Source organism: Oncorhynchus kisutch, linkage group LG4, assembly GCF_002021735.2.
Source record: "Oncorhynchus kisutch isolate 150728-3 linkage group LG4, Okis_V2, whole genome shotgun sequence".
NCBI lineage: Eukaryota > Metazoa > Chordata > Actinopteri > Salmoniformes > Salmonidae > Oncorhynchus > Oncorhynchus kisutch.
The window spans coordinates 58,968,738-58,992,022 of record NC_034177.2 but is presented as its reverse complement, the minus strand read 5'-3'; the positions used below and the strand labels follow the sequence as shown (position 1 = coordinate 58,992,022).

General features: G+C 42.7%; 1 protein-coding gene across 7 annotated transcripts in view; it reads left to right on the top strand.

The window, feature by feature from the left end:
• LOC109889749 (tyrosine-protein phosphatase non-receptor type 20) overlaps window positions 1-19,582 on the top strand; it is a 77,345-nt gene extending 57,763 nt beyond the window's left edge. For 4 of the 7 annotated variants that reach the window (XM_020481414.2, XM_020481415.2, XM_020481417.2 and 1 more), the window contains 9 exons: window positions 9-94; window positions 11,024-11,160; window positions 11,393-11,541; window positions 11,684-11,774; window positions 13,276-13,432; window positions 13,690-13,867; window positions 14,216-14,431; window positions 17,441-17,503; window positions 18,010-19,297. In XM_020481414.2, the coding sequence (XP_020337003.1) occupies window positions 9-94; window positions 11,024-11,160; window positions 11,393-11,541; window positions 11,684-11,774; window positions 13,276-13,432; window positions 13,690-13,867; window positions 14,216-14,431; window positions 17,441-17,503; window positions 18,010-18,180 (1,248 nt within the window). In that variant the 3' untranslated portion in view covers window positions 18,181-19,297. Of the gene's footprint in view, window positions 1-8; window positions 95-11,023; window positions 11,161-11,392; window positions 11,542-11,683; window positions 11,775-13,275; window positions 13,433-13,689; window positions 13,868-14,215; window positions 14,432-17,440; window positions 17,504-18,009 lie in introns of all 7 variants that reach the window. The other 3 variants (XM_031823316.1, XM_020481416.2, XM_020481413.2) reach the window with 2 other exon arrangements.
• The last annotated feature ends 3,703 nt before the right edge of the window (window positions 19,583-23,285 follow it).

The window sequence follows — 23,285 nt, the reverse complement described above, 5'->3', positions numbered from 1 at the left end:
GTGTGTAGGAGAGCTGTAACAGTAAACCCTCTCATCAAGCTTGCTGCCTGTCCAGCAAAAGTATGACTAACTTGCTCCATGAAGCCTCGGACAGGTAAGACTGATCTTATCATCCTCTCCTCTTTTACTCCTCTCCATTTGTCTCTCATTAACAATCACACATTGTTGCCAGTAGGGGAGAGCGGGGTAAGTGGAACCAAAATAAAAAAAATATATACAGTGCCTTCAGAAAGTATTCAGAACCCTTGACTTTTTCCACATTTTTTACATTACAGCCTTATTCTTAACCAGATTAAATATTTTTTCCCATCAATCTACACTCAATACCCCATAATGACAAAGCAAAAACAGGTTACCGAATTGAGGACGCATTTCCTATGGTTCATATTCATACCAGCCAGGTAGACTATACTCCTGTTGTAAAGAGAAGCAATGTGCTTAATATTAGGCAAGTTAAGTTAAGAAATAAATATAGTAAGCCTAAAGAAAGGTGATGGGATTCTCCTATTTTTATTAGAGGCCATCACTCTGTTTTCTCACACAATTGCATAGCCTATAGAAATGTTGCGCAACATGAGCTCATGGTCTCTCATGGAGTGTTTGATCAAATGTTTCATTACATTTGCATTGATGTCCGAGTGATTAGAAGGACAATAGTGTGCTGAGTAGCAGGCAGTTAGCAAGTTTGCTCGGCTACTACCAGACGGCGGTTTCAGACGACTGTGTGATCACTCTCTACGTAGCCAATGTGAGTAAGACTTTTAAACAGGTCAACATTCACAAGGCCGTAGGGCCAGACGGATTACCAAGACGTGTACTCCGAGCATGCGCTGATCAACTGGCAAGTGTCTTCACTGACATATTCAACCTCTCCCTGACTGAGTCTGTAATACCAACATGTTTCAAGCAGACCACCATAGTCCCTCTCTCCAAGAACACTAAGGTAACCTGTCTAAATGTCTACCTACCTGTACTTCTCACATCTATAGCCATGAAGTGCTTTGAAAGGCTGGTCATGGCTCACATCAACACCATTATCCCAGAAACTCTAGACCCACTCCAATTTGCCTACCGCCCCAACATATCCACAGATGATGTAATCTCTATTGCACTCCATACTGCCCTTTCTCACTTGGACAAAAGGAACACCTATGTGAGAATGCTATTTATTGACTACAGCTCAGCGTTTAACACCAGAGTGCCCTCAAAGCTCATCACTAAGCTAAGGACCCTGGGACTAAACATCTCCCTCTGCATCTGGATCCTGGACTTCCTGATGGGCCGCTCCCAGGTGGTAAGGGTAGGTAACAACACATCCGCCACGCTGATCCTCAAAACAGGGTCCCTTCGGGTGCGTGCTCAGTCCTGTCCTGTACTCCCTGTTCACTCATGACTGCATAGCCAGGCACGACAACCAAGCTGGTTGTTTGGTGCCAGGACAACAACCTCTCTCTCAACGTGAATAAGAGTAAACTAGATGATATGGACTACAGGAAAAGGAGGACCGAGCACACTCCCATTCTCATCGACGGGGCTACAGTGGAGCAGGTTTAGAACTTCAAATTCAAAATCTACATCACCAACAAACTATCACGGTCCAAACACTCTTAAGACAGTCATGAAGAGGGCACAACAAAGCCTATTCCCCCTCAGGAGACTGAAAAGATTTGGCATCCTCAGATCCTCAAAAGGTTTCAGCCACACACATTGCTGACAGATGTATAAAATTGAGTGCACTCTCATAGGATGACACCTTTCTAAATAGTCAGTTCATCAAATTGTTGTCCTGCTATAACTGACCCGGTCATCTGTAAGTGTTGTTATTGTGAAGTGGAAACAACAGCTCAGCCCGCGAAGAGGTAGGCCACACAAGTTCCCAGAATGGGACCACTAATTGCTGAAGCACGTAGCGCTTATAAATCGTCTGTTCTCGGTTGCAACACTCACTATCGATTTCCAAACTGCCTCTGGAAGCAACGTCAGCATAAAAACTGTTAGTCTGGAGGTTCATGAAATGGGTTTCCATGGCCACGCAGCCGCACACAAGCCTAAGATCACCAAGCGCAATGCCATGCACCGGCTGGAGTGGTGTTAAGCTCGCCGCCTTTGGACTCTGGAGCAGTGGAAACAAGTCCTCCTGGAGTGATGAATCACACTTTACCAGTCCGACGAATGAATCTGGGTTTGGCAGATGCCAGGAGAAGGGTACCTTCCCAAATGCATAGTGACAATTGTAAAGTTTGGTGGAGGAGGAATAATTGTCTGTTTTTCATGGTTTAGGCTAGGCCGTCTAGTGAAGGGAAATCTTAACACTACAGCATACAATAACATTCTAGTAAATTTTGTGCTTCCAACTTTGTGGCAACATTTTTGGGGAAGGTCCTTTCCTGTTTCAGCATGACAATGCCCCGCTCCACAAAGCGAGGTCCATACAGAAATGGTTTGTTGAGATCGGTGTGGAAGAACTTGACTGGCCTGCACAGAGCCCTGACCTCAAACCCATCGAACACCTTTGCGATGACTTGGAACGCCGACTGCGAGCCAGGCCTAATCGCCCAATATCAGTGCCTGACTTAACTAATGCTCTTCTGGCTGAATGGAAGCAAGTCCCTGCAGCAATGTTTCTACATTGAGTGGAACATTTTACCTGATGAGTGGAGGCTGTCATAGTAGCAAAGAGGGGACCAACACCATATTAATGCAATGATTTTGGAAGGAGATGTTCGGCGAGCAGGTGTCCATACACCACACCCCCATTTCATTGCACCTTCACAAACTGTCACTGGACAACATCGCCCACGTACCCCAAGGAAACTCAACTTACCCTGTCCCTATGTTCAACTTACCCCATACCCCTACGACCATGCTTCACCATAGGGATGGTGCCAGGTTTTCTCCAGATGTGACACTTGGCATTCAGGCCAAAGAGTTCAATCTTAGTTTCATCAGACCAGAGAATCTTGTTACTCGTGGCCTGAGAGTCTTTTAAGTGCCTTTTGGCAAACTCAAAGTGGACTGGCATGTGCCTTTTACTGTGGAGTGGCTTCTGTCTGGCCACTCTACCATAAAGGTCTGATTGGTGGAGTGCTGCAGAGATGGTTGTTCTTCTGGAATCTTCTACTTTCTCCACAGGGGATTTCTGGAGCTCTGTCAGTGACTATTGGGTTCTTGGTCACCTCCCTGACCAAGGCTCTTCTGAACCGAATGCTCAGTTTGGCTGGGCAGTCAGGGAAGAGTCTTGGTGGTTCCAAACCTCTTCCATTTAACCTCTACGGATCGGTGCATGTTTTTTTTCTTTATTGTCTTTTACCAGATTTAATGTGTTATATTATCCTACATTTCACATTTCCACAAACTGCAAAGTGTTTCCTTTCAGATGGTATCAGGAAGATGCATGTCCTTGCTTCAAGGCCTGAGCTAGAGGCAGTTAGATTTGGGTATGTCATTTCAGGCGACTTTAATTGAAAAAAAGGGTCCGATGGAGATGACTGATGGAGGCCACTGTGTTCTTGAGGACCTTCAATGCTGCATACATGTTTTAGTCCCTTCCCCAGATCTGTGCCTCAACCCATCTTGTTTCGGAACTCTACGGACAATTCCTTTCGACCTCGTGGCTTGTTTTTTTTTTCTCCTGACATGCGGAGTCAACTGTGGGACCTTATACAGACAGGTGTGTGCCTTTCCAAATCATGTACAATAAATTGAATTTACCACAGGTGGAATCCAATCAAGTTGTAGAAACATCTCAAGGATTCTCATAGCAAATGGTCTCATAGCAAATGGAATTTCATTTTTTTTTTTTTGTCATTATGAGGTATTGTGTAGATTGATGAGGATAATTTTTAATTTAATGAATTGCAAAATAAGGCTGTAATGTTGAAAAAGTCTAGGAGTCTGAATAGTTTCTGAATGCACTGTACAGTTGAAGTCAGAAGTTTACATACACTTAGGTTGGAGTCATTAAAACTCGTTTTTCAACCACTCCACAAATTTCTTGTTAAAAAACTATAGTTTTGGCGAGTCGGTTAGGTCGCTTTGTGCATGACACAAGTAATTTTTCCAACAATTGTTTACAGACAGATTATTTCACTTATAATTCACTGCATCACAATTCCAGAAGTTTACATAAAGTTGACTGTGCCTTTAAACAGCTTGGAAATTCCAGAAAATTACGTAATGGCTTTAGAAGCTTCTGATAGGCTAATTGACATAATTTGAGTGAATTGGAAGTGTACCTGTGGATGTATTTCAAGGCCTACCTTCAAACTCAGTGCCTCTTTGCTTGACATCATGGGAAAATCTAAAGAAATCATCATAGACCTCCACAAGTCTGGTTCATCCTTGGGAGCAATTTCCAAACGCCTGAATGTACCACGTTCATCTGTACAAACAGTACGCAAGTATAAACACTATGGGATCATGCAGCCGTTATACCGCTCAGGAAGGAGACGAGTTCTGTCTACTTGAGATGAACGTACTTTGGTGCGAAAAGTGCAAATCAATCCCAGAACAACAGCAAAGGACCTTGTGAAGATGCTGGAGGAAATAGGTACAAAAGTATCTATATCCACAGTAAAACGAGTCCTATATCGACATAACCTGAAAGGCAGCTCAGCAAGGAAGAAGCCTCTGCTCCATAACCGCCATAAAAAAGCCAGACTACGGTTTGCAACTGCACATGGGGACAAAGATTGTACTTTTTGGAGAAATGTCCTCTGGTCTGATGAACATAAATGTAACTGTTTGGCCATAATGACCCTTGTTATGTTTGGAGGAAAAAGGGGGAGGCTTGCAAGCTGAAGAACACCATCCCAACTGTGAAGCATGGGGGTGGCAGCATCATGTTGTGGGGGTGCTTTGCTGCAGGAGGGGCTGGTGGACTTCACAGAATAGATGGCATCATGAGGGGGGAAAATTATGTGAATATATTGAAGCAACATCTCAAGACATCAGTCAGGATGTTAAAGCTAGGTCGCAAATGGGTCTTCCAAATGGACATTGACCCCAAGCTTACTTCCAAAGTTGTGGCAAAATGGCTTAAGGACAAAGTCAAGGTATTGAAGTGGCCATCACAAAGCCCTGACCTCAATCTATGGGCAGAACTGAAAAAGCACGTGTGAGCAAGGAGGCCTACAAACCTGACTCAGTTACACCAGCTCTGTCAGGAGGAATGTGCCAACATTCACCTAACTTATTGTGGGAAGCTTGTGGAAGGTTACCTGGAACGTTTGACCCAAGTAAAACAATTTAAAGACAATGCTACCAAATACTAATTGAGTGTATGTAAACTTCTGACCCACTGGGAATGTTATTTTTTATTTATTTATTTATTTTACCTTTATTTAACCAGGTAGGCAAGTTGAGAACAAGTTCTCATTTACAATTGCGACCTATTAAAGAAATAACATCTGAATAAATCATTCTCTCTACTATTATTCTGACATTTCACATTCTGTGGTGATCGTAACTGGGATTTTTACTAGGATTAAATGTCAGGAATTGTGATAACTGAGTTTAAATGTATTTGGCCAAGGTGAATGTATAATTGTATAACTGTATAATTCCACCATCACTCTCCAGCAACTAGGTCACTGGCTTTGCTCTGCTACACCTCACTTGTTAAGCCCAATCCATTTGACTTCTTCTCAGCTATGGCTTCTTACCATAGCTATCAATAGCAAATTTATTTGGCGAGTTTCCGATGATATGCATGTATGTGGCGGTCATTCATTTTGGCTTGTTTACTGCATGCATGACTGGGTTCGAAGCATCAAACATCTCAAATTTGACAAATCACATTACATCATGTGTGTTTGGGTGCTACGTAACATTTCTTCTAAATATAATCAGCATAACAATTCGATTCACTTGACAACCGAATGTGATGAGTCAACAGAGTTAGTGCAAAAGGGTCAATGCAGATAGTTAAATAGTTAGCCAATATATATAAATGCAACATGTAAAGTGAAATAAAAGATCACAGAAATGTTCCATGCTCACAAACGGCTTATTTCTCACACATTTTGTGCACAAATGTGTTTACATCCCTGTTAGTGAGCAAGGTAATCCATCCATTTGACAGGTGTGGCATGTCATTAAATAGCATGGTCATTACACAGGTGCAACTTGTGCTGGGGACAAATAAAAGGCCACTCTAAAATCAGCAGTTTGTCACACAGCACAATGCCACAGATTCAACGTGTATGACAGTGTGTTCCGGTTCCCCAGCAATATCCAGCAGCTTCGCACAGCCATCGGAGACATGTCGGTAACATTCCACATGCCACAATCAACAGCCTGATGAACTCTAAGTGAGGGAAATGTGTTGCGCTGCACAAGGAAAATGGGGGTCACACCAGATACTGACTGCACATCCATTCTTTTTTTTTTATAAATGTACAGTATCTGTGACAAACAGTATGTGTCATGTCATGTGAAATCCGTAGGTTAGGGCCTAATGAATATTGTACATTTCAATTGACTGATTTCCTTATGTGAACTGCAACTTAGTGAAATCTCAGAAATTGTTGCATGTTGTGTTTATATTTTTTTGTTCAGTGTACGTAGCAGTCTTACGGCTTAGGGTAGAAGATGTTTGGGGTCCTGTTGGGCGGCAGGTAGCCTAGCATTTAAGAGTTGCAGTTGGGCCAGTAACCAAAAGGTTGCTGGTTTGAATCACTGAGCCAACTAGGTGAAAAATCTGTCTGTGACCTTGAGCAAAGCACTTAATCCTAATTGTTCTTGTAAATCTCTCTGGATAGATACGTCTGTTAAATGACTAAAATGTCATGTAAAATGTTCCAAGTGCATCGGTACGGCTTGCTGTGCAGTAGCACAGAGATTAGTCCATGACATGGGTGGCTTTGACAATTTTTAGGGCATTCCTCTGACGCCTCCTGGTATAGAGGTCCTGGATGTCAGGGAGCTCAGACCCAGGGATGTACTGGGCCATGCATACTACCTCGCTTTGCGGTCGGATGCCAAGCAGTTGCCATACCAAACGGCGAATCAGCCAGTCAAGATGCTCTCAATGTCGCAGCTGTAAAACGTTTTGAGCATCTTAGGGCCCATGTCAAATCTTTTCAGCCTCTTGATGGGGAAGAGGTATTGTTGTGCCTTCTTCACGGCCGTGTTAGTGTGTGTGGAACATGATCATTTCTTAGTTATGTGGACACTGAGGAATTTGAAGCTCTCGACCTGTTCCACTATGGTGCCGTCAATGTGGATGGGGACATGCTCAGCCCTTCGTTTGCTGCACTCCACAATCAGCTCCTTTGTCTTGCTGACGTTGATTGAGAGGTTGTTGTCCTGGCACCACACTGCCAGGTCCTCCCTATAGACTGTCTCAAAGTCGTCGGTGGTCAGGCCAACCACCGTTGTGTCGTCAGCTAACTTAATGATGGTGTCAGTCGTGGGTGAACAATCGAGTACAGAAAGGGCCTAAGCACGCACCCCTGAGGGGCCCCCGTGTTGATGATCAGTGTGGCGGATGTGTTGTTGCCTACCCACACCCCCTGGGGGTGGCTTGTCAGGAAGTCCAGGATCCAGTTGCAAAGGGAGTTTAATGATGAGCTTGGAGGTCACTATGGTGTTGAACACTGAGTTATAGTCAATGAACAGCATTCTCATGTAGGTGTTTGTCTTGTCCAGGTTGGAGAGGGCAGTGTGGAGTGCAATAGAGATTACGTCATCTGTGGATCTGTTGGGGCGATATGGAGTGGGTCTAGGGTGTCTGGGATGATGTTGATGTGAGCCATAACCAGCCTGTGTTTCATTGTTACAGATGTGAGTGTGTCGCGTAGAGTAGACCAGAAGGCTAAACTGAAATACCTCTATCAAATAAAACGATGGAGGAGCCGCAGAAGTACTTCTGTGATTCCAGAGGAAAACAGTACTGCCACCAAAAGTATACATTATGGGACAGCTAAAAACAATGCTGCCCCATCAACAGCTTGTAAGCAGGAATCCGGTGGATAGAGTAACGGTCAGATTTGCCAAATGGAGGGCGAGGGAGAGCTTTGTATGCATTTCTATGTGTGGAGTAAAGGTGATCTAGAGGTTTTTTGCCTTTAGTTGCACAAGTGAAATGCTGGTAAAAATGTGAAAAGGGATTTCAGTTTCCCTGCATTAAAACCATCGGCTACTAGGAGCGCCACCTCTGGATGTGCATTTTCTTGTTTGTTTGTTTAATGACTGCCTTGCCTGGTTCACCAACTACTTTGCAGACAGGTTCAGTGTGTCAAATCGGAGGGCATGTTGTCCGGTCCTCTGGCAGTCTCTATGGGGGTGCCACAGGGTTCAAATCTCGGGCCGACTCTTTTCTCCGTATATATCAATGATGTTGCTCTTGCTGCGGGCGATTCCCTGATCCACCTCTACGCAGACGACACCATTCTGTATACTTCTGGCCCTTCCTTGGACACTGTACTATCTAACCTCCAAACGAGCTTCAATGCCATACAACACTCCTTCCGTGGCCTCCAACTGCTCTTAAACACTAGTAAAACCAAATGCATGCTTTTCAACCGTTCGCTGCCTGCACCCGCATGCCCGACTAGCATCACCACCCTGGATGGTTCTGACCTAGAATATGTGGACATCTATAAGTACCTAGGTGTCTGGCTAGACTGTAAACTCTCCTTCCAGACTCATATCAAACATCTCCAATCTAAAATCTAATCTAGAGTCGGCTTTCTATTCCGCAACAAAGCCTCCTTCACTCACGCCGCCAAACTTACCCTAGTAAAATTGACTATCCTACCGATCCTCGACTTCGGCGATGTCATCTACAAAATAGCTTCCAATACTCTACTCATCAAACAGTGCCATCCGTTTTGTTACTAAAGCACCTTATACCACCCACCACTGCGACCTGTATGCTCTAGTCGGCTGGCCCTCGCCACATATTCGTCGCCAGACCCATTGGCTCCAGGTCATCTACAAGTCCATGCTTGGTAAAGCTCCGCCTTATCTCAGTTCACTGGTCACGATGGCAACACTCACCCGTGACACGCGCTCCAGCAGGTGTATCTCACTGATCATCCCTAAAGCCAACATGTCACGCCTTGGTCTTAGTATTTTGTGTTTTCTTTAATTATTTGTTCAGGCCAGGGTGTGACATGGGTTATTGTGTTGTCGTATTGGGGGTTTTTGTAGGCATTGGGATTGTGGTTGATTAGGGGTGTGTCGAGTGTAGGCTTGGCTGCCTGAGGCGGTTCTCGATCAGGGTCAGGTGCTTCTCGTTGCCTCTGATTGGGAACCGTATTTAGGTAGCCTGAGTTTCGCTTTGTCTTTCGTGGGTGATTGTTCCTGTTTCTGTGTAGTGTTCACCAGATAGGCTGTAATAAGTTTCACGTTCCGTTTGTTGTTTTTGTATTTATAAGTTATTTCATGTATCGCCGTTTTCTTCATTAAAGATCATGATTAACCACCACGCTGCATTTCGGTCCGACTCTCTTTCGACAAACGAAGAACGCCGTTACACAACACCTCATTTGGCCGCCTTTCCTTCCAGTTCTCTGCTGCCTGTGACTGGAACAAATTGCAAAAATCGTTGAAGTTGGAGACTTTTATCTCCCTCACCAACTTTAAACATCTGCTATCTGAGCAGCTAACCGATCGCTGCAGCTGTACATAGTCCATCGGTAAATAGCCCACCCAATTTACCTAACTCATCCCCATACTGTTTTTATTTAGTTACTTTTCTGCTCTTTTGCACACCAGTATCTCTACCTGCACATGACCATCTGCTCATTTATCCCTCCAGTGTTAATCTGCAAAATTGTTATTATTTGCCTACCTCCTCATGCCTTTTGCACACAATGTATATAGACTCTTTTTCAATTTTTTCTTTTTTTCTACTGTGTTATTGACTTGTTTATTGTTTACTCCATGTGTAACTCTGTTGTTGTCTGTTCACACTGCTATGCTTTATCTTATCTTCTCAACTAGCATACCTGGTTAAATAAAGGTGGAAAAAAAAGAAGAAAATAAATAAATAATAATAAATAAATAAATATGGCCCTATACAGTTCGTTGAATGCGATCTTAGTGCCAGCATCAGTTTGTGATGGTAAATAGACAGCTAATAGTAATATAGTTGAAAACTCTTGGTAAATCGTTTGGTCTGCAGCTTATCATGAGGCATTCTAATTTAGGCAAGAAAAAATACTTAAAGATTGCGAACTAGCTGTTGTTAAAAAAAAGACACACACACACCTCCCCCTTAACCTTACCTGAAGCTGCCGTTCGGTCTTGACGATGCATAGGAAACCAGCTCGATCAGTATAGGCCATGTCGTTCAGCCACGACTGAAAAACACAGGATATTGCAGTTCTTCAGGCGCCATTGATTGGATAGTCTTCAATTGAAGCTCGTCAAGTTTAGTGTACATTCATCATTAGAACGGAGCATAGAGGCAATTTTATTTACTCGCCGACGTAGACTCGTCAGGGAACCCTCTCGTCTGCCTCTCTTGTACCGTCGCTTTCAAACCCCATTAGGGCCTGGTCCAGAATGAGCAGTACATCCATAGACTCAAAATAGAAGATGTTTCCAAAATATGTTAACTGCACTGTAAGCACTCTGTGTTCATATTGAAGTCGTGTCTCACTTGTCCTCGGAGTACACTGTGTACATCTGGTGTGTCATACCACAGACTGTTACTCAACGTTTCTGGAGTGTAGACTAACTTTGACCACAAGGAGGCAGCAAAGAGTCACAGATGAAACACAAACTTGTGCTGCCTATGATGATACTGTATAACCATATCACAATGGGATCTCATGGTTGAATAGAGGTTGCCTTGATAGTTAGTATATCATTAATGATATATTATTGATAAATAATTTGATATCAGATACAGTATAGAAAACCTGCTATTGTATCTTAGGTGCAAAAGGTGCACGGAAAATAGACTGAGCATGATTTCAACCCCCTACGAAACACTATAAATGGTCTGGTCTGCCTCCCTACAGAAGAGTAGAAATGGTCTCATCCCTACTCACCCCCCCCCCCCCCCCAGGAACCAAATCCCTGTGATGCCATTGGACGAAACCATGATGGGCAGCAAGAACAGCCAATCAGACGGCTGGAGCAGCGAGGATGAGGATGATGAGACATTTGATGCTAAAGGTCAGGAGACCATGTCACCCTTCCCAGGTACAGGGGAGGGGGAGGGTGGCCAGTTCAAATCCTACTCTGACAGACAGGAAAATGTGTTTCCGTTGTGCCTTTGAGCAAGGCACTTACCCCTAAACTGCTCCAGAGCTCTGCACCATGGGCTATTATTATTATTTAACACTGTTAAATTGTTGGTTTTTGAAAACCTAACTACAGTGCATAGGTCCTATATTTATAATCATGAAGAACTTAATCCCCCTCCTCTTTCCAGGTCCACCTATAGTATCAGAAGAAGAGTTGGCCAGACTAGCCATGATCAGTCCAGCTAAGACCAGTCAATACGCTGGGTCCAGAGTGAAAGCCCTCATACAGATTCTACAACATCAACTAGACCAGCAAGAACTGGTCCGAGAGTTCATGGTGGGTAGACACTATGTGTTCCTCATTCATACACATGCGCAAACACACACACACTTTTGAAGTATGTTAACCGTGTCCTGTAACTTGGTCTGCCTTTTCAATAGCAGCAGGAAACATTTTCAGTTGGTGTTGTTTGTTTCAGGCCTTGGAGCATCTAAAGCCGTCTGATAACTGTCTAGTGGGGAAAGCTCCGGAGAACCGGGAGAAGAACCGCTATCGTGACATCCTGCCCTGTAAGTCACTGTTAAACCGGTTGAACTACAGTCCCTTTCATGCCTCTGTGTAGTCTGCACTAGAACCATCTAATCTGGGCTGGAGAGGACAGCTGCGGGAAAAATTGACACAAGACATTTTAATTACGTAATTTTCCGGTTGTAAGATTGCAACCTAACGGTCCCTGTTGCAACCAGATAATGACGGCTTTTTCATGACGGTATCGAGACGTCATATTTTGTTTGCTATCTGGTCATATAATAGTTAATACACAACCTAAAGGGTATACTACAAAGCAGATTCAATGAGTTAGCCAGTATTTCTGTATTTTTAAGTGGTATATCTTGAAAACTTTATTGCTGTCATGCAAAACATTTTGGGACTATATCAACAATGGAGTAATGAAACAAATACCAAAAGATAGTTTGGTATTATATCATTTTGGGACTATATCAACAATGGAGTAATGAAACAAATACCAAAAGATAGTTTGGTATTATATCATTTTGGGACTATATCAACAATGGAGTAATGAAACAAATACCTAAATATTGTTTTGGGGTGGAATTTTCCTTTTAAATTTGATAAACAACCAGAAATAACTATTTATTTGTGGATTTAACTCAGTGTCTCCACACTTACATCACAAGAAAGAGAGGAAAGTTCACTTTTATTTTAGTGGGTGTGGATTTTTTTTGTGCAATTGAAAAAAAAAGAAGAAGATTTAATACAGTTGAAATGTTTACAAATTAGATGTGCTGAAATGAAAGCATCCACACTCGGGTTATAGTGATATTATGTCTGCTCTCACAAACAATGTAAAGTATGTACAGATAAGTGTAATCTACAGTCAAGTGTTTAGATTTTAAATCTGTGGGCATCCTTCTCTTGACATGGTTGTTGTCACGTTCTCTTGCATAATTCAACAACAGTAATTCATTTGGCAGTCTAGACAGCGCAGGTGAGTGCAGATAGGGGTGTCGGCGGGAAAAGTCAGCGATGAGGGCCGCGTCTATGATGTCTTTAGCGGGGACCCAGCACCTATCGTCCGGGCCATAACCCATATGTCAATCAGGTACTGGAAACCCCTGCCCCGTGGTCGAACACTCAGGAGGCGTCTCACCTTGTACTTGCTTCTCGTTTTCCAGCGTCTGTCCTCACACCCTCTCTGTCATTATTAAAGTAATCACCAATCACTTTAATAATGCCCCTTTAATAATGTTTACATATCTTGCATTGCTCATCTCACATGTGTATATACTGTATTTTAAACCATGTATTGCATCTTGCTTATGCCTTCTCTGTCATTGCTCATCCATATATTTACATGTACATATTCTCATTCCAATTCTTAGAGTTGTCGGGTATTGGGTAGTTGGTGTGGAATTGTTCATGTTAGATATTGCTGCACTGTCGGGAACCAGAAGCACAAGCATTTCGCTACACTCGCAATAGCATCTGCTAACCATGTGTATGTGACCAATAAGATTGGATTTGATTCTCTCTACTCCTGCTCTCTAGACGATAAGACGCGTGTTCCAGTGGGTGATAACCAGGACTATATTAACGCCAGTTATATCCGTATGGAGGTTGGCAGTGAGGAGTTCATCTATATCTCCTGCCAGGGTCCTCTGCCCTCCACTGTGCCCGACTTCTGGCAGATGGTCTGGGAGAACAGGTCTGTGCTGATTACTGTGTTGTGAAGTTCACATACAGTGCATGACATTAGTGTATACACTATCGTTTTTCGCCGGGCATCGTTTAGACAGAAGACGTTTTGCAGGGGAAAATTAGAAGTTCTTATTGTCCCATGTAGTCCCTCCCTGTTTCAGTCCGTTTTCTTCTGTTTGGTGCCTAATGAACACGACCTGTAACTAAAGTCCTATGGCATGAATAGTACAACATGGTTAACAACCCTCCTTCCCTACTCCCCAGGTCTGATGTGATAGCCATGATGACCCAGGAGGTGGAGAGAGGCAGGGTGAAGTGTCACTGCTACTGGCCAGAGAGGGTGAGCTGTCCCCTAGACACAGGGCGCTTCCAGCTCAGCCTGGAGAACCAGCAGATCAAGGAATACTTCCACATCAAGATCATCCGCATGGTGGAGAAAGAGGTGAGGGGGAAGGAGGGACGATAGAAAGAGGGGACAGCTCAAATACAATCCACTCACAGATGTGACGGAGAGTATACTAAAAAGAAGGGGAAAAAATGTAAAGCATGAATTAGCATGAGTACAATGTGTCTATTTTTTGTGTCTACTAAATCCAGCGAAAGTCATTTTGAAGGATACACTATCTCTCATATCAATTACACTTTTCATCAGCCACTGTCATCTCTGCTGTCTCTTAGAGGGTTTAGGCACTGGTCTCCTTTATGACAAAAACACATTTGTAAAATTTTACAATTTGCAATTTGATTGGTTGATCAGTTGATTGACATCTGCTCCCTCCTCCTGTTCCAGTCTGGTGAGACCCACTTTGTCCGTCACCTGAAGTTTATCCGTTGGCCTGACCACGGTGTGCCGCGGAGTTCAGAGCAGCTGGTCAGATTTATCCGCTACCTCCGTGCAGTCCACCATAAAGGACCTGTCACTGTACACTGTAGTGCTGGGATAGGACGAACAGGAGTACTGATCTGCACCGATGTCATCCTGAGTCTCATAGAGAACGATCTCCCGGTGAGTTCGAACACACAGGTGCGCACCAATGATGTATAAACACTAGATTGCTGATACTATGTATTGGCCAATGAGAGTCTTTGAAGCCACCATATTGGTACTCCTCAGAAGGAGCCAGTCCTCCATAGGAATTAATAGAATCGGCAGTATTTCAATTTAATGTTTTAATTCAATGTATTTCTTTGTTGTAGTGGAGACGTTAAAAGTATGCATTAAGATGTCTGTAATATAATATATTAGCAAACATAAATGTAGTCACAGGATCGGACCCTTTAAAAAAAAACGTTTTTTCCTAAAAGGGCATACCCAAATCTAACTGCCTGTAGCTCACGACCTGGAGCAAGGCTATGCATATTCTTGATACCATTTGAAAGGAAACACTTTGAAGTTTGTGGAAATGTGAAATTAATGTAGGAGATTATAACACATTAGATCTGGTAGAAGATAATACAAAGAAACAAACATGCGTTTAAAAAAAAATAATCTTTGAAACGCAATAGAAAGGCCATTATATCGCTTAGGAGTCTAGGTACAATTTAGCTTTTGGTCACTAGATGGCAGCAGTGTATCTGCACAGTTTATACTGATCCAATGAACCATTGCATTACTGTTCAAATGTTGTATCAAGTCGGCCCAAATGTGCCGAATTGGTCAATTGATACATTTTCAAGTACATAACTATGGAGAACATACATTTTTTATTACCATATCATTTTTGTAAGTTTACACACTTCCAGGAATGATATAAATTATGGATAATTGGCTTCACTAACCTTCACGCATCTAGATGGGGGGGACACAGCAGGGGTTCAAACTGTAGAACCCAGTTCCTACATTTTAATATCAAAACGGATTTTATCAAGCAAAACTATGCTATGTTTTATTTCTGGGATCCTCAGGATAACAAATCAGAGCAAGACTACTGAATGTAAGAATAATATTTACCTTCAGAGGTGAATGTATCAAATCAGTTGCTGTGATAAATGTTTTTTGTTGTTGTTCACTCCTCAGACAAAAGCATGGTATTTTTTCACTGTAATAGCTACTGTAAATTGGACAGTGCAGTTAGATTAACAAGAATTTAAGCTTTCTGCCCATATAAGTCGTGTCTATGTCCTAGGAAATGTTCTTGTTACTTGCAATGTCATGCTAATCACATTAGCGCACGTTAGCCCAACAGTCCTGCAGGGGGGACACCGATCCCGCAGAGGTTAATATAAACTTTTTTTACAATGGCTTTCGAAACAGTGCCTCTGGTCAGTTATCTAGTGTTTATATACATAATTGGTGCACACCCAGACACAAACACATGCATGCACACGCTTACACACACTCCTTAACTCAAATAAGGATACAAACTATGCTCTTCACTTGGTGTTCTTAAAAGTCCTTATACAGTGGGGGGGGGGGGGGAGTATTTAGTCAGCCACCAATTGTGCAAGTTCTCCCAATTAAAAAGATGAGAGAGGCCTGTAATTTTCATCATAGGTAGAACTTCAACTATGACAGACAAAATGAGAAAAAAAATCCAGAAAATCACATTGTAGGATTTGTAATGAATTTGTTTGCAAATTATGGTGGAAAATAAGTATTTGGTCAATAACAAAAGTTTTTCTCAATACTTTGTTATATACCCTTTGTTGGCAATGACAGAGGTCGAACATTTTCTGTAAGTCTTCACAAGGTTTTCACACACTGTTGCTGGTATTTTGGCCCATTCCTCCATGCAGATCTCCTCTAGAGCAGTGATGTTTTGTGGCTGTTGCTGGGCAACACGGACTTTCAACTCCCTCCAAAGATTTTCTATGGGGTTGAGATCTGGAGACTGGCTAGGCCATTCCATGACCTTGAAATGCTGCTTACGAAGCCACTCCTTCGTTGCCCGGGCGGTGTGTTTGGGATCATTGTCATGCTGAAAGACCCAGCCACATTTCATCTTGCTGATGGAAGGAGGTTTTCACTCAAAATCTCACGATACATGGCCCCATTCATTCTTTCCTTTACAAGGATCAGTCGTCCTGGTCCTTTTGCAGAAAAACAGCCCCAAAGCATGATGTTTCCACCCCCATGCTTCACAGTAGGTATGGAGTTCTTTGGATGCAACTCAGCATTCTTTGTCCTCCAAACACAACAAGTTGAGTTTTTACCAAAAAGTTCTATTTTGGTTTCATCTGACCATATGACATTCTCCCAATCTTCTTCTGGATCATCCAAATGCTCTCTAGCAAACTTCAGACGGGCCTGGACATGTACTGGCTTAAGCAAGGGGACACGTCTGGCACTGCAGGATTTGAGTCCCTGGCGGCGTAGTGTGTTACTGATGGTAGGCTTTGTTACTTTGGTCCCAGCTCTCTGCAGGTCATTCACCTGGTCCCTGTGGACCTGTGGTTCTGGGATTTTTGCTCACCGTTGCGTGAAGCCCCAGATCGAGGGAGATTATCAGTGGTCTTGTATGTCTTCCATTTCCTAATAATTGCTCCCACAGTTGATTTCTTCAAACCAAGCTGCTTACTTATTCAGTCTTCTCAGGCTGTTGCAGGTCTACAATTTTGTTTCTGGTGTCCTTTGACAGCTCTTTGGTCTTGGCCATAGTGGAGTTTGGAGTGTGACTGTTTGAGGTTGTGGACAGGTGTCTTTTATACTGATAACAAGTTCAAACAGGTGCCATTAATACAGGTAACAAGTGGAGGACAGAGGAGCCTCTTGAAGAAGAAGTTACAGGGCTGTGAGAGCCAGAAATCTTGCTTGTTTGTAGGTGACCAAATACTTATTTTCCACCATAATTATTGCAATTGCAATAATTGCAAATAAATTCATAAAAAATCCTACAATGTGATTTTCTGGATTTTTTTTCTCATTTTGTCTGTCATAGTTGAAGTGTACCTATGATGAAAATTACAGGCCTCATCTTTTTAAGTGGGAGAACTTGCACAATTGGTGGCTGACTAAATACTTTTTTGCCCCACTGTATATATCAGAACCTAACTCCTTGTTCTTCTCTCTCCACAGATCAACGTTAGTAACATTGTGAGGGAGATGAGACTGCAGCGATATGGCATGATTCAGACTAAGGTCAGTACAGTAGGCCTACCCGTATGAGGTTAGTGTCACGTGTCACAGGTAAAACTTTTGATTGAACAGGCTACCATCAATCAGGCTACCATTGATTGTTTGTCTATGGCTTCCATAATCCTATCCACTATTTGTTTACTACATAATCAAAAATGAAATATTCCACAAACCCAGTTTGAGTGGTGGTTCTTTGGTTCTACTAACCTGTTGTGGGTTTCCCAAAGCCTTCATAGCTAATGTCTTGTCACTCAGCCACCGAGCCCTGAAAGAGTAACAATTATAAAAATCTATGTTTGACGGTCAATCATCTATGCATGAATCATATATCATTTGTAAAGTAAAGCACTTTGCGGTTCGAGTGGCACGAGTCTGGATGATCGAAAGAAAGTATGTTCGCTGCCACCCAGAGAGTTAGAGCTCTTTACTGCACTGTGTGTGTGCGTGCGACAGTGCATGAGCGTTTGGGGGTGTGTGTCGCAACATCTCTGTCTTGTCTCTGGTTATAGGAACAGTACCTGTTCTGCTACAAGGTATGGTTGGAGGTTCTACATCGCATCCTGCAGCTGCATGGTCAGCATTGGCAACCAGAGAGCCCCCGCGAACTTAATACAAGCCCTCGCACACACCGTAACCGATGGCAACCTGAGAGCCCCCATGAAGAGAATCAATTTGTTTGACCAGTTTTCTTTTCCCCCACCCGTTAGCTGATTTTGTTATGAACACTGTATATGTATGTGTTTTAGCCAATTCCTCTGTTCGTTTTATGTCATGCCAAAACATGACAGATGGGACGACCAGGCTACAGTATGTTTCTGCATGTTTTTGATATTTGGGTTCTAAATTTATTGATGGAGGTAGACATTTTTACTGTTGGTTCTTTTGTGTGGGGGGTTTTCGAGATGGCAGTGACTGATTAAAAACTTAATTGAAATGAGAGATACTGTGATTGCAGTATTGGTTTGAGTTAGATAAATTATTTGACAGCCTTTAGGGGTTTACTGACTTTGTCTTCTGTGTTAAGTTAGTCATGTGACTTTTAAAGGGTGTTACTATTTAAATTGTTCTATTTAATCATTCCACATTTTATTTTGAAATGAATGTGTATATTTTGCATGTTATAACCTAAATACATTTAATTGCACCACAGCACATCACTAATCAACGATGTCACTGCTCATTGCAATGCACAGGGTGAGGTGTATTATACCAAAATGTATATTAGAATATCTTTAAATATGTAGCTAATATATAGAGTTCATGAAATATTGTGTTTAAATATTGTGAAATAAGTGCATGTAAATCTTGTATGAGTTTTGTCAATGACTGAAACCAGAAGTGAATAGAATCAAGTGCCTTGGAAAGACTTTGTTTCACCTTCGGAAACCTGAAAGGTTTGATTGAACAGGACCCTGAGAACACGTGCTCTGTGTGATTCTGTAAGGAATCTCTGTCCGATACTTTCACCGTTTTTTTTTGTTCATGTTGTGTTGTCCCACAGCTTGGATTCACTGTATTGTGAATTAGTGGTGAAACCATCTTCATTTTGCAGTCTGTCTACAACCACTGAACAAGTGCTTCGGCGTTTTGAAATGTAATGGGCAGTCAAATGCACAAAAGACGTATTGGATTTCTGAAAGCATTTCTCATCATTGTACAGTAACATCACTATTGTAGCTGCAGTTTCAGTAGCATGATAGTATACCTCACTGTAACATACACTACCAGTACAGTGTAACCTTGGTCTGGTCACTATGTATTACCTCTGACTGTCATATAAAGCTGTTCTCAAATACATATTTGTTTCACATCGTGGTAAGAGACAGGATCAGGATTAGAAACAGATTTTCTTCATTTGATAGGTCATAGGTATTGTATATGACAAGGACTATTTACAAACTGACAGAACATGGAAAAGAGGGAGAGAAAGGAGAGATGTTTACAGTCAGGGCTAACTGACAGAACATGGAAAAGAAAGAACGAGAGAGAAGCTTAACTGTGACTACATGGAGCCCTTCTCTTGTACAGAGTAAGTTCTCTGTCCGAGTTTACTACATGATAAATAAATGTGTCTCACACGGGCTTTTGTGACTGCATGGAAAACCCACTGGGTACACACTAGTTGAATCAATGTTGTTTCCATACACACACACTTCTTAAAACCTGAGACTGGGGAAAGCCCTGCATCAATGTCTCCCTCTCCCACTGTCAGGACTCCATACTTCACTCCTTCACTAAGTCCCTTCCTCATTCCCTCTCTCACCCTCTCTCCCTCCTTCACTCTCTACCTCAGATGTTGTTATAGTTGTGCTTTATTGTGTAATAGGTCTGACATGGGTTATTCAGGGTCCAGTCACTTTTAGGTTTATAGAGTTATATACATCCTAATAGCCTTTTATAGTTTTGTATAAATAGTTATTTCCTTTTTTATAAAATGTGATCGCAGGAGTCTTGGCTGAATTAATGAAATATTGTAATTAATGAAATATTGTAATCCCTGGGCAGGGTCTGAGTGAGAGCTGGAACCTCTCTGGGAGGATCTCAATTGCATTGCCTTGATTCCTTGTGACCTCTGACCTCCAACGGGTTTTGAGAAGGAGACAAGGAGAGAGGAGGCAAGGAATTTAGGAAATGCAATTTAGATGATCCCCCCCCCCTGATCAAGTCTCACATCCTCCTTATCTGTCACCAGCCACCATTCTAAAGCACCACTGTGAATACTGCCCTCTCCTTTCTAACCACATGACACACGGGAGCGGATAAACACTGCTTTAGCTGTAAGGAGAAGAGAGGAGGAGGGGAGGAGAGACAGAGGTGAAAGAGAAGGAGTGGAGGAGAGGACGTACAGAGGTGATGGAGTGTGGAGGACATGGGGAGGTGGTAAAGTAATTAGTTGTGGTGTGTTCAGTGAGAGAACAGTAATTTATAGACCACGCGGGAATGTGTAGAAATGAACTCACTTGACTTCCAGTAAATCCTCATTCTCTCGGTTGGGTTCACACAGCAACACACACACACACGCCACCATGTTTTCTGTTAAGTAGATATATATATTTTTTTAATGGCACACACATGAGCTGCTGCATTACTCATCCCACACACATCTTGTTGGGCTTTAAAGAGCGTCTAACTGTTCTATGGGAAGGTTGGTCTCGGACTCATTACCTGCGGGACACTGGGAATTTGAATTTTCTCATGACTACTGTGGACTCCTCATGGACAGTTAAATGAGTGATATGAAGAACAGACAGACATAAACACTCAGGGAGGATAGAACACATCTTCCACATATCCTGGAGTTTGAGTGACCAGAGAGCTGTAATTGACACACACACACACAGAGAAGGTGCTGGAGGTTCGAAGGCAAGCAGCTGGATTTTCAATTAGACCTAGGGTCTAGGGAGAGCGTGAGGAGGGGGGGGTGTATTTTTGTCTCAGCGGAGGTGTTGTCGGCACCAGCCTGTTGTTGAATGGGGGCCGAAGGTTAGTGATGTTAGGGGCTCAATCGTCTTGGAGCATACAGTACGAGTCAGTACATACCTCACTGTCACCACCACAACTTAGCAGTAGTTGGTGCCTGTGTGGGTGTGTGTGCACCGATGTGTGTTTGTGTGTGTTATTCACATGCCTTGTGTGTGTAGACCCCATTGTCGTCTCTGGAGTGACAAAGTGACACTCACAGAACAACCATTCATGACAACACTGAATAAAACCACTTATTTTACAGACAGACTCAAAGGAACAAAGAAGTCAAGGGAAAATGATGAGAAGTCCCGCTTGTCGGTCGACTTATAATTGTCTTAGGACTGACTTAAGGGGGAGTAGCTGCTGTCATGTTCTGTGGTCATGTGGGGTTTTGAGTTACTGCCAGAAGTAAATAAAACACCATTTTATTTGTCACATGCTTCGCAGGTGAAACTGACAGTGAAATGCTTACATACAGGTCCATTTCAAACAATGCAGAGTTAAAGATAAAACAAAAATAAATAGAAATAGTGACCTGAAGAATAAATACACAGTGAATTACGAATACAAATAAAGAGTAAAAATACCATGGCTATATATAGGGGAGTAGAAAATAACGTGGCTATGTACAGGGAGTACCAGTACGGAGTCGATGTGCGGGGGTACGAGGTAATTGAGATAGCTATGTACTGTACATATAGGTAGGGGTAAAGTGACTAGGTAACAGGATAGATAATAAACAGTAGCAGTAGCGTGTGTGTGGCGTCACTATGTGTGTGTGTCAGTGTAAGTATGCGTGAGTATGTGGGTAGAGTCAAGTGTGTGTGCATACAATCAGTGCAAGAGAGTTAGTGAAAAAAAAGGGTCAATGCAGGTAGTCCGGGTAGCCATTTGTTTAGAAGTCTTATGGCTGTGTGAGGGTAGAAGCTGTTCATGGTCTTGTTGCTTCCAGACTTGTTGCATTGGTACTGCTTGCCGTGCAGTAGCAGAGAGAACAGTCTGTGGCTTGGGTGGATGGAGTCTTTGACAATTTTGGGGGCTTGGTATAGAGGTCCTGGATGGCTGGGAGTTCGGCCCTGTGATGTATTGGGGCGTACACACTCCCCTCATACCAAGCTGTGATGCAGCCAGTCAAGATGCTCTCGATTAGTGCAGCTGTAGAACTTTTTGAGGATCTGAGGGACCATGCCAAATCTTTTCAGCCTCCTGAGAGGGGAGAGGAGTTGTCAATGGCATTATGTACAAAGAAAGTTAACATTAGCGGATAAAAAACACACAATAATTGATTGATCTGTGAAACGGCTGCAATACACCCCAGCGCCATTCTCTCCTGCTCTCTGTGCATGCTCCTCTTTCTTTGAGTTGGTGAGTGTTTTGAGGCTGTCAGTTGGTGTTTTTCGCAAGAGTATTTTCTCATTGAGTGGTTGTTGTATTGTGAAAGCAGGAGTTACTATATCAGCAAAGGACAATTGCTGTCTTTGAGATCTACCTGTGAGATTGATGTAAATGAATACGTTCTTCAAAATGACAACGTTCTAAGAAATGGACAGGTGAAAGCATTACACCAGTGGGCCTTCACTTAATTGCTTCCACCTACATTATGTTTCCAGATCAGTGCAGATAAAGGAGATGAAACCAGTAGAGGATGCCACTGTAGACTATTGAGATGCAGCCCTGGATCTATGGAAGGAAAGGTCTAAGAAGCAGATGTGAAGTAGCTATTGTAGGGTTGGCTAGGCCATCATGCTGTGACATCATCTCCCCTGAGACTTGAGGTAGTGTGTCATTTCCTATCTACCAAAGCTGCTGTTTACCCAGGGATATAATCCCGGGTCAGGCATACAGGTAGTATCTGCTTTACATCTACACTAAAGATACTGGATCTGAATACACCACTAGCTGGGTTAAATACACCACTAGCAATCCGTTTCCACTAGCATTGCTACATGCTCCTGAAATGCTTCTACACAAACCATACTGGATCTAGGCAGGACTCAGCTTTCCCGTCCCCACTGATAGGCTCTTCTGTATCTGTTTGATTATAATTAGATGGCTGATATCTGAAGCGGACAGGGATACTGATGATGACGGACACTGATGAGGTAGAAACACTTATTGGGTTAACATGTGGTGCATTGACCCTGAAATAGAATACTAGTCAATGATGAGAAAATGTAGAGAATGGTCTGCACTCTTAATATTGAGCCAATGAAAAGATCAATTGCGCTCGTTCACTATTCAATTTCATCTCATTCTCCACAATGCACCTCTCCTTACCACGGTCTCTTCACAGACACTGATTAATCTAATATCTTCCCGC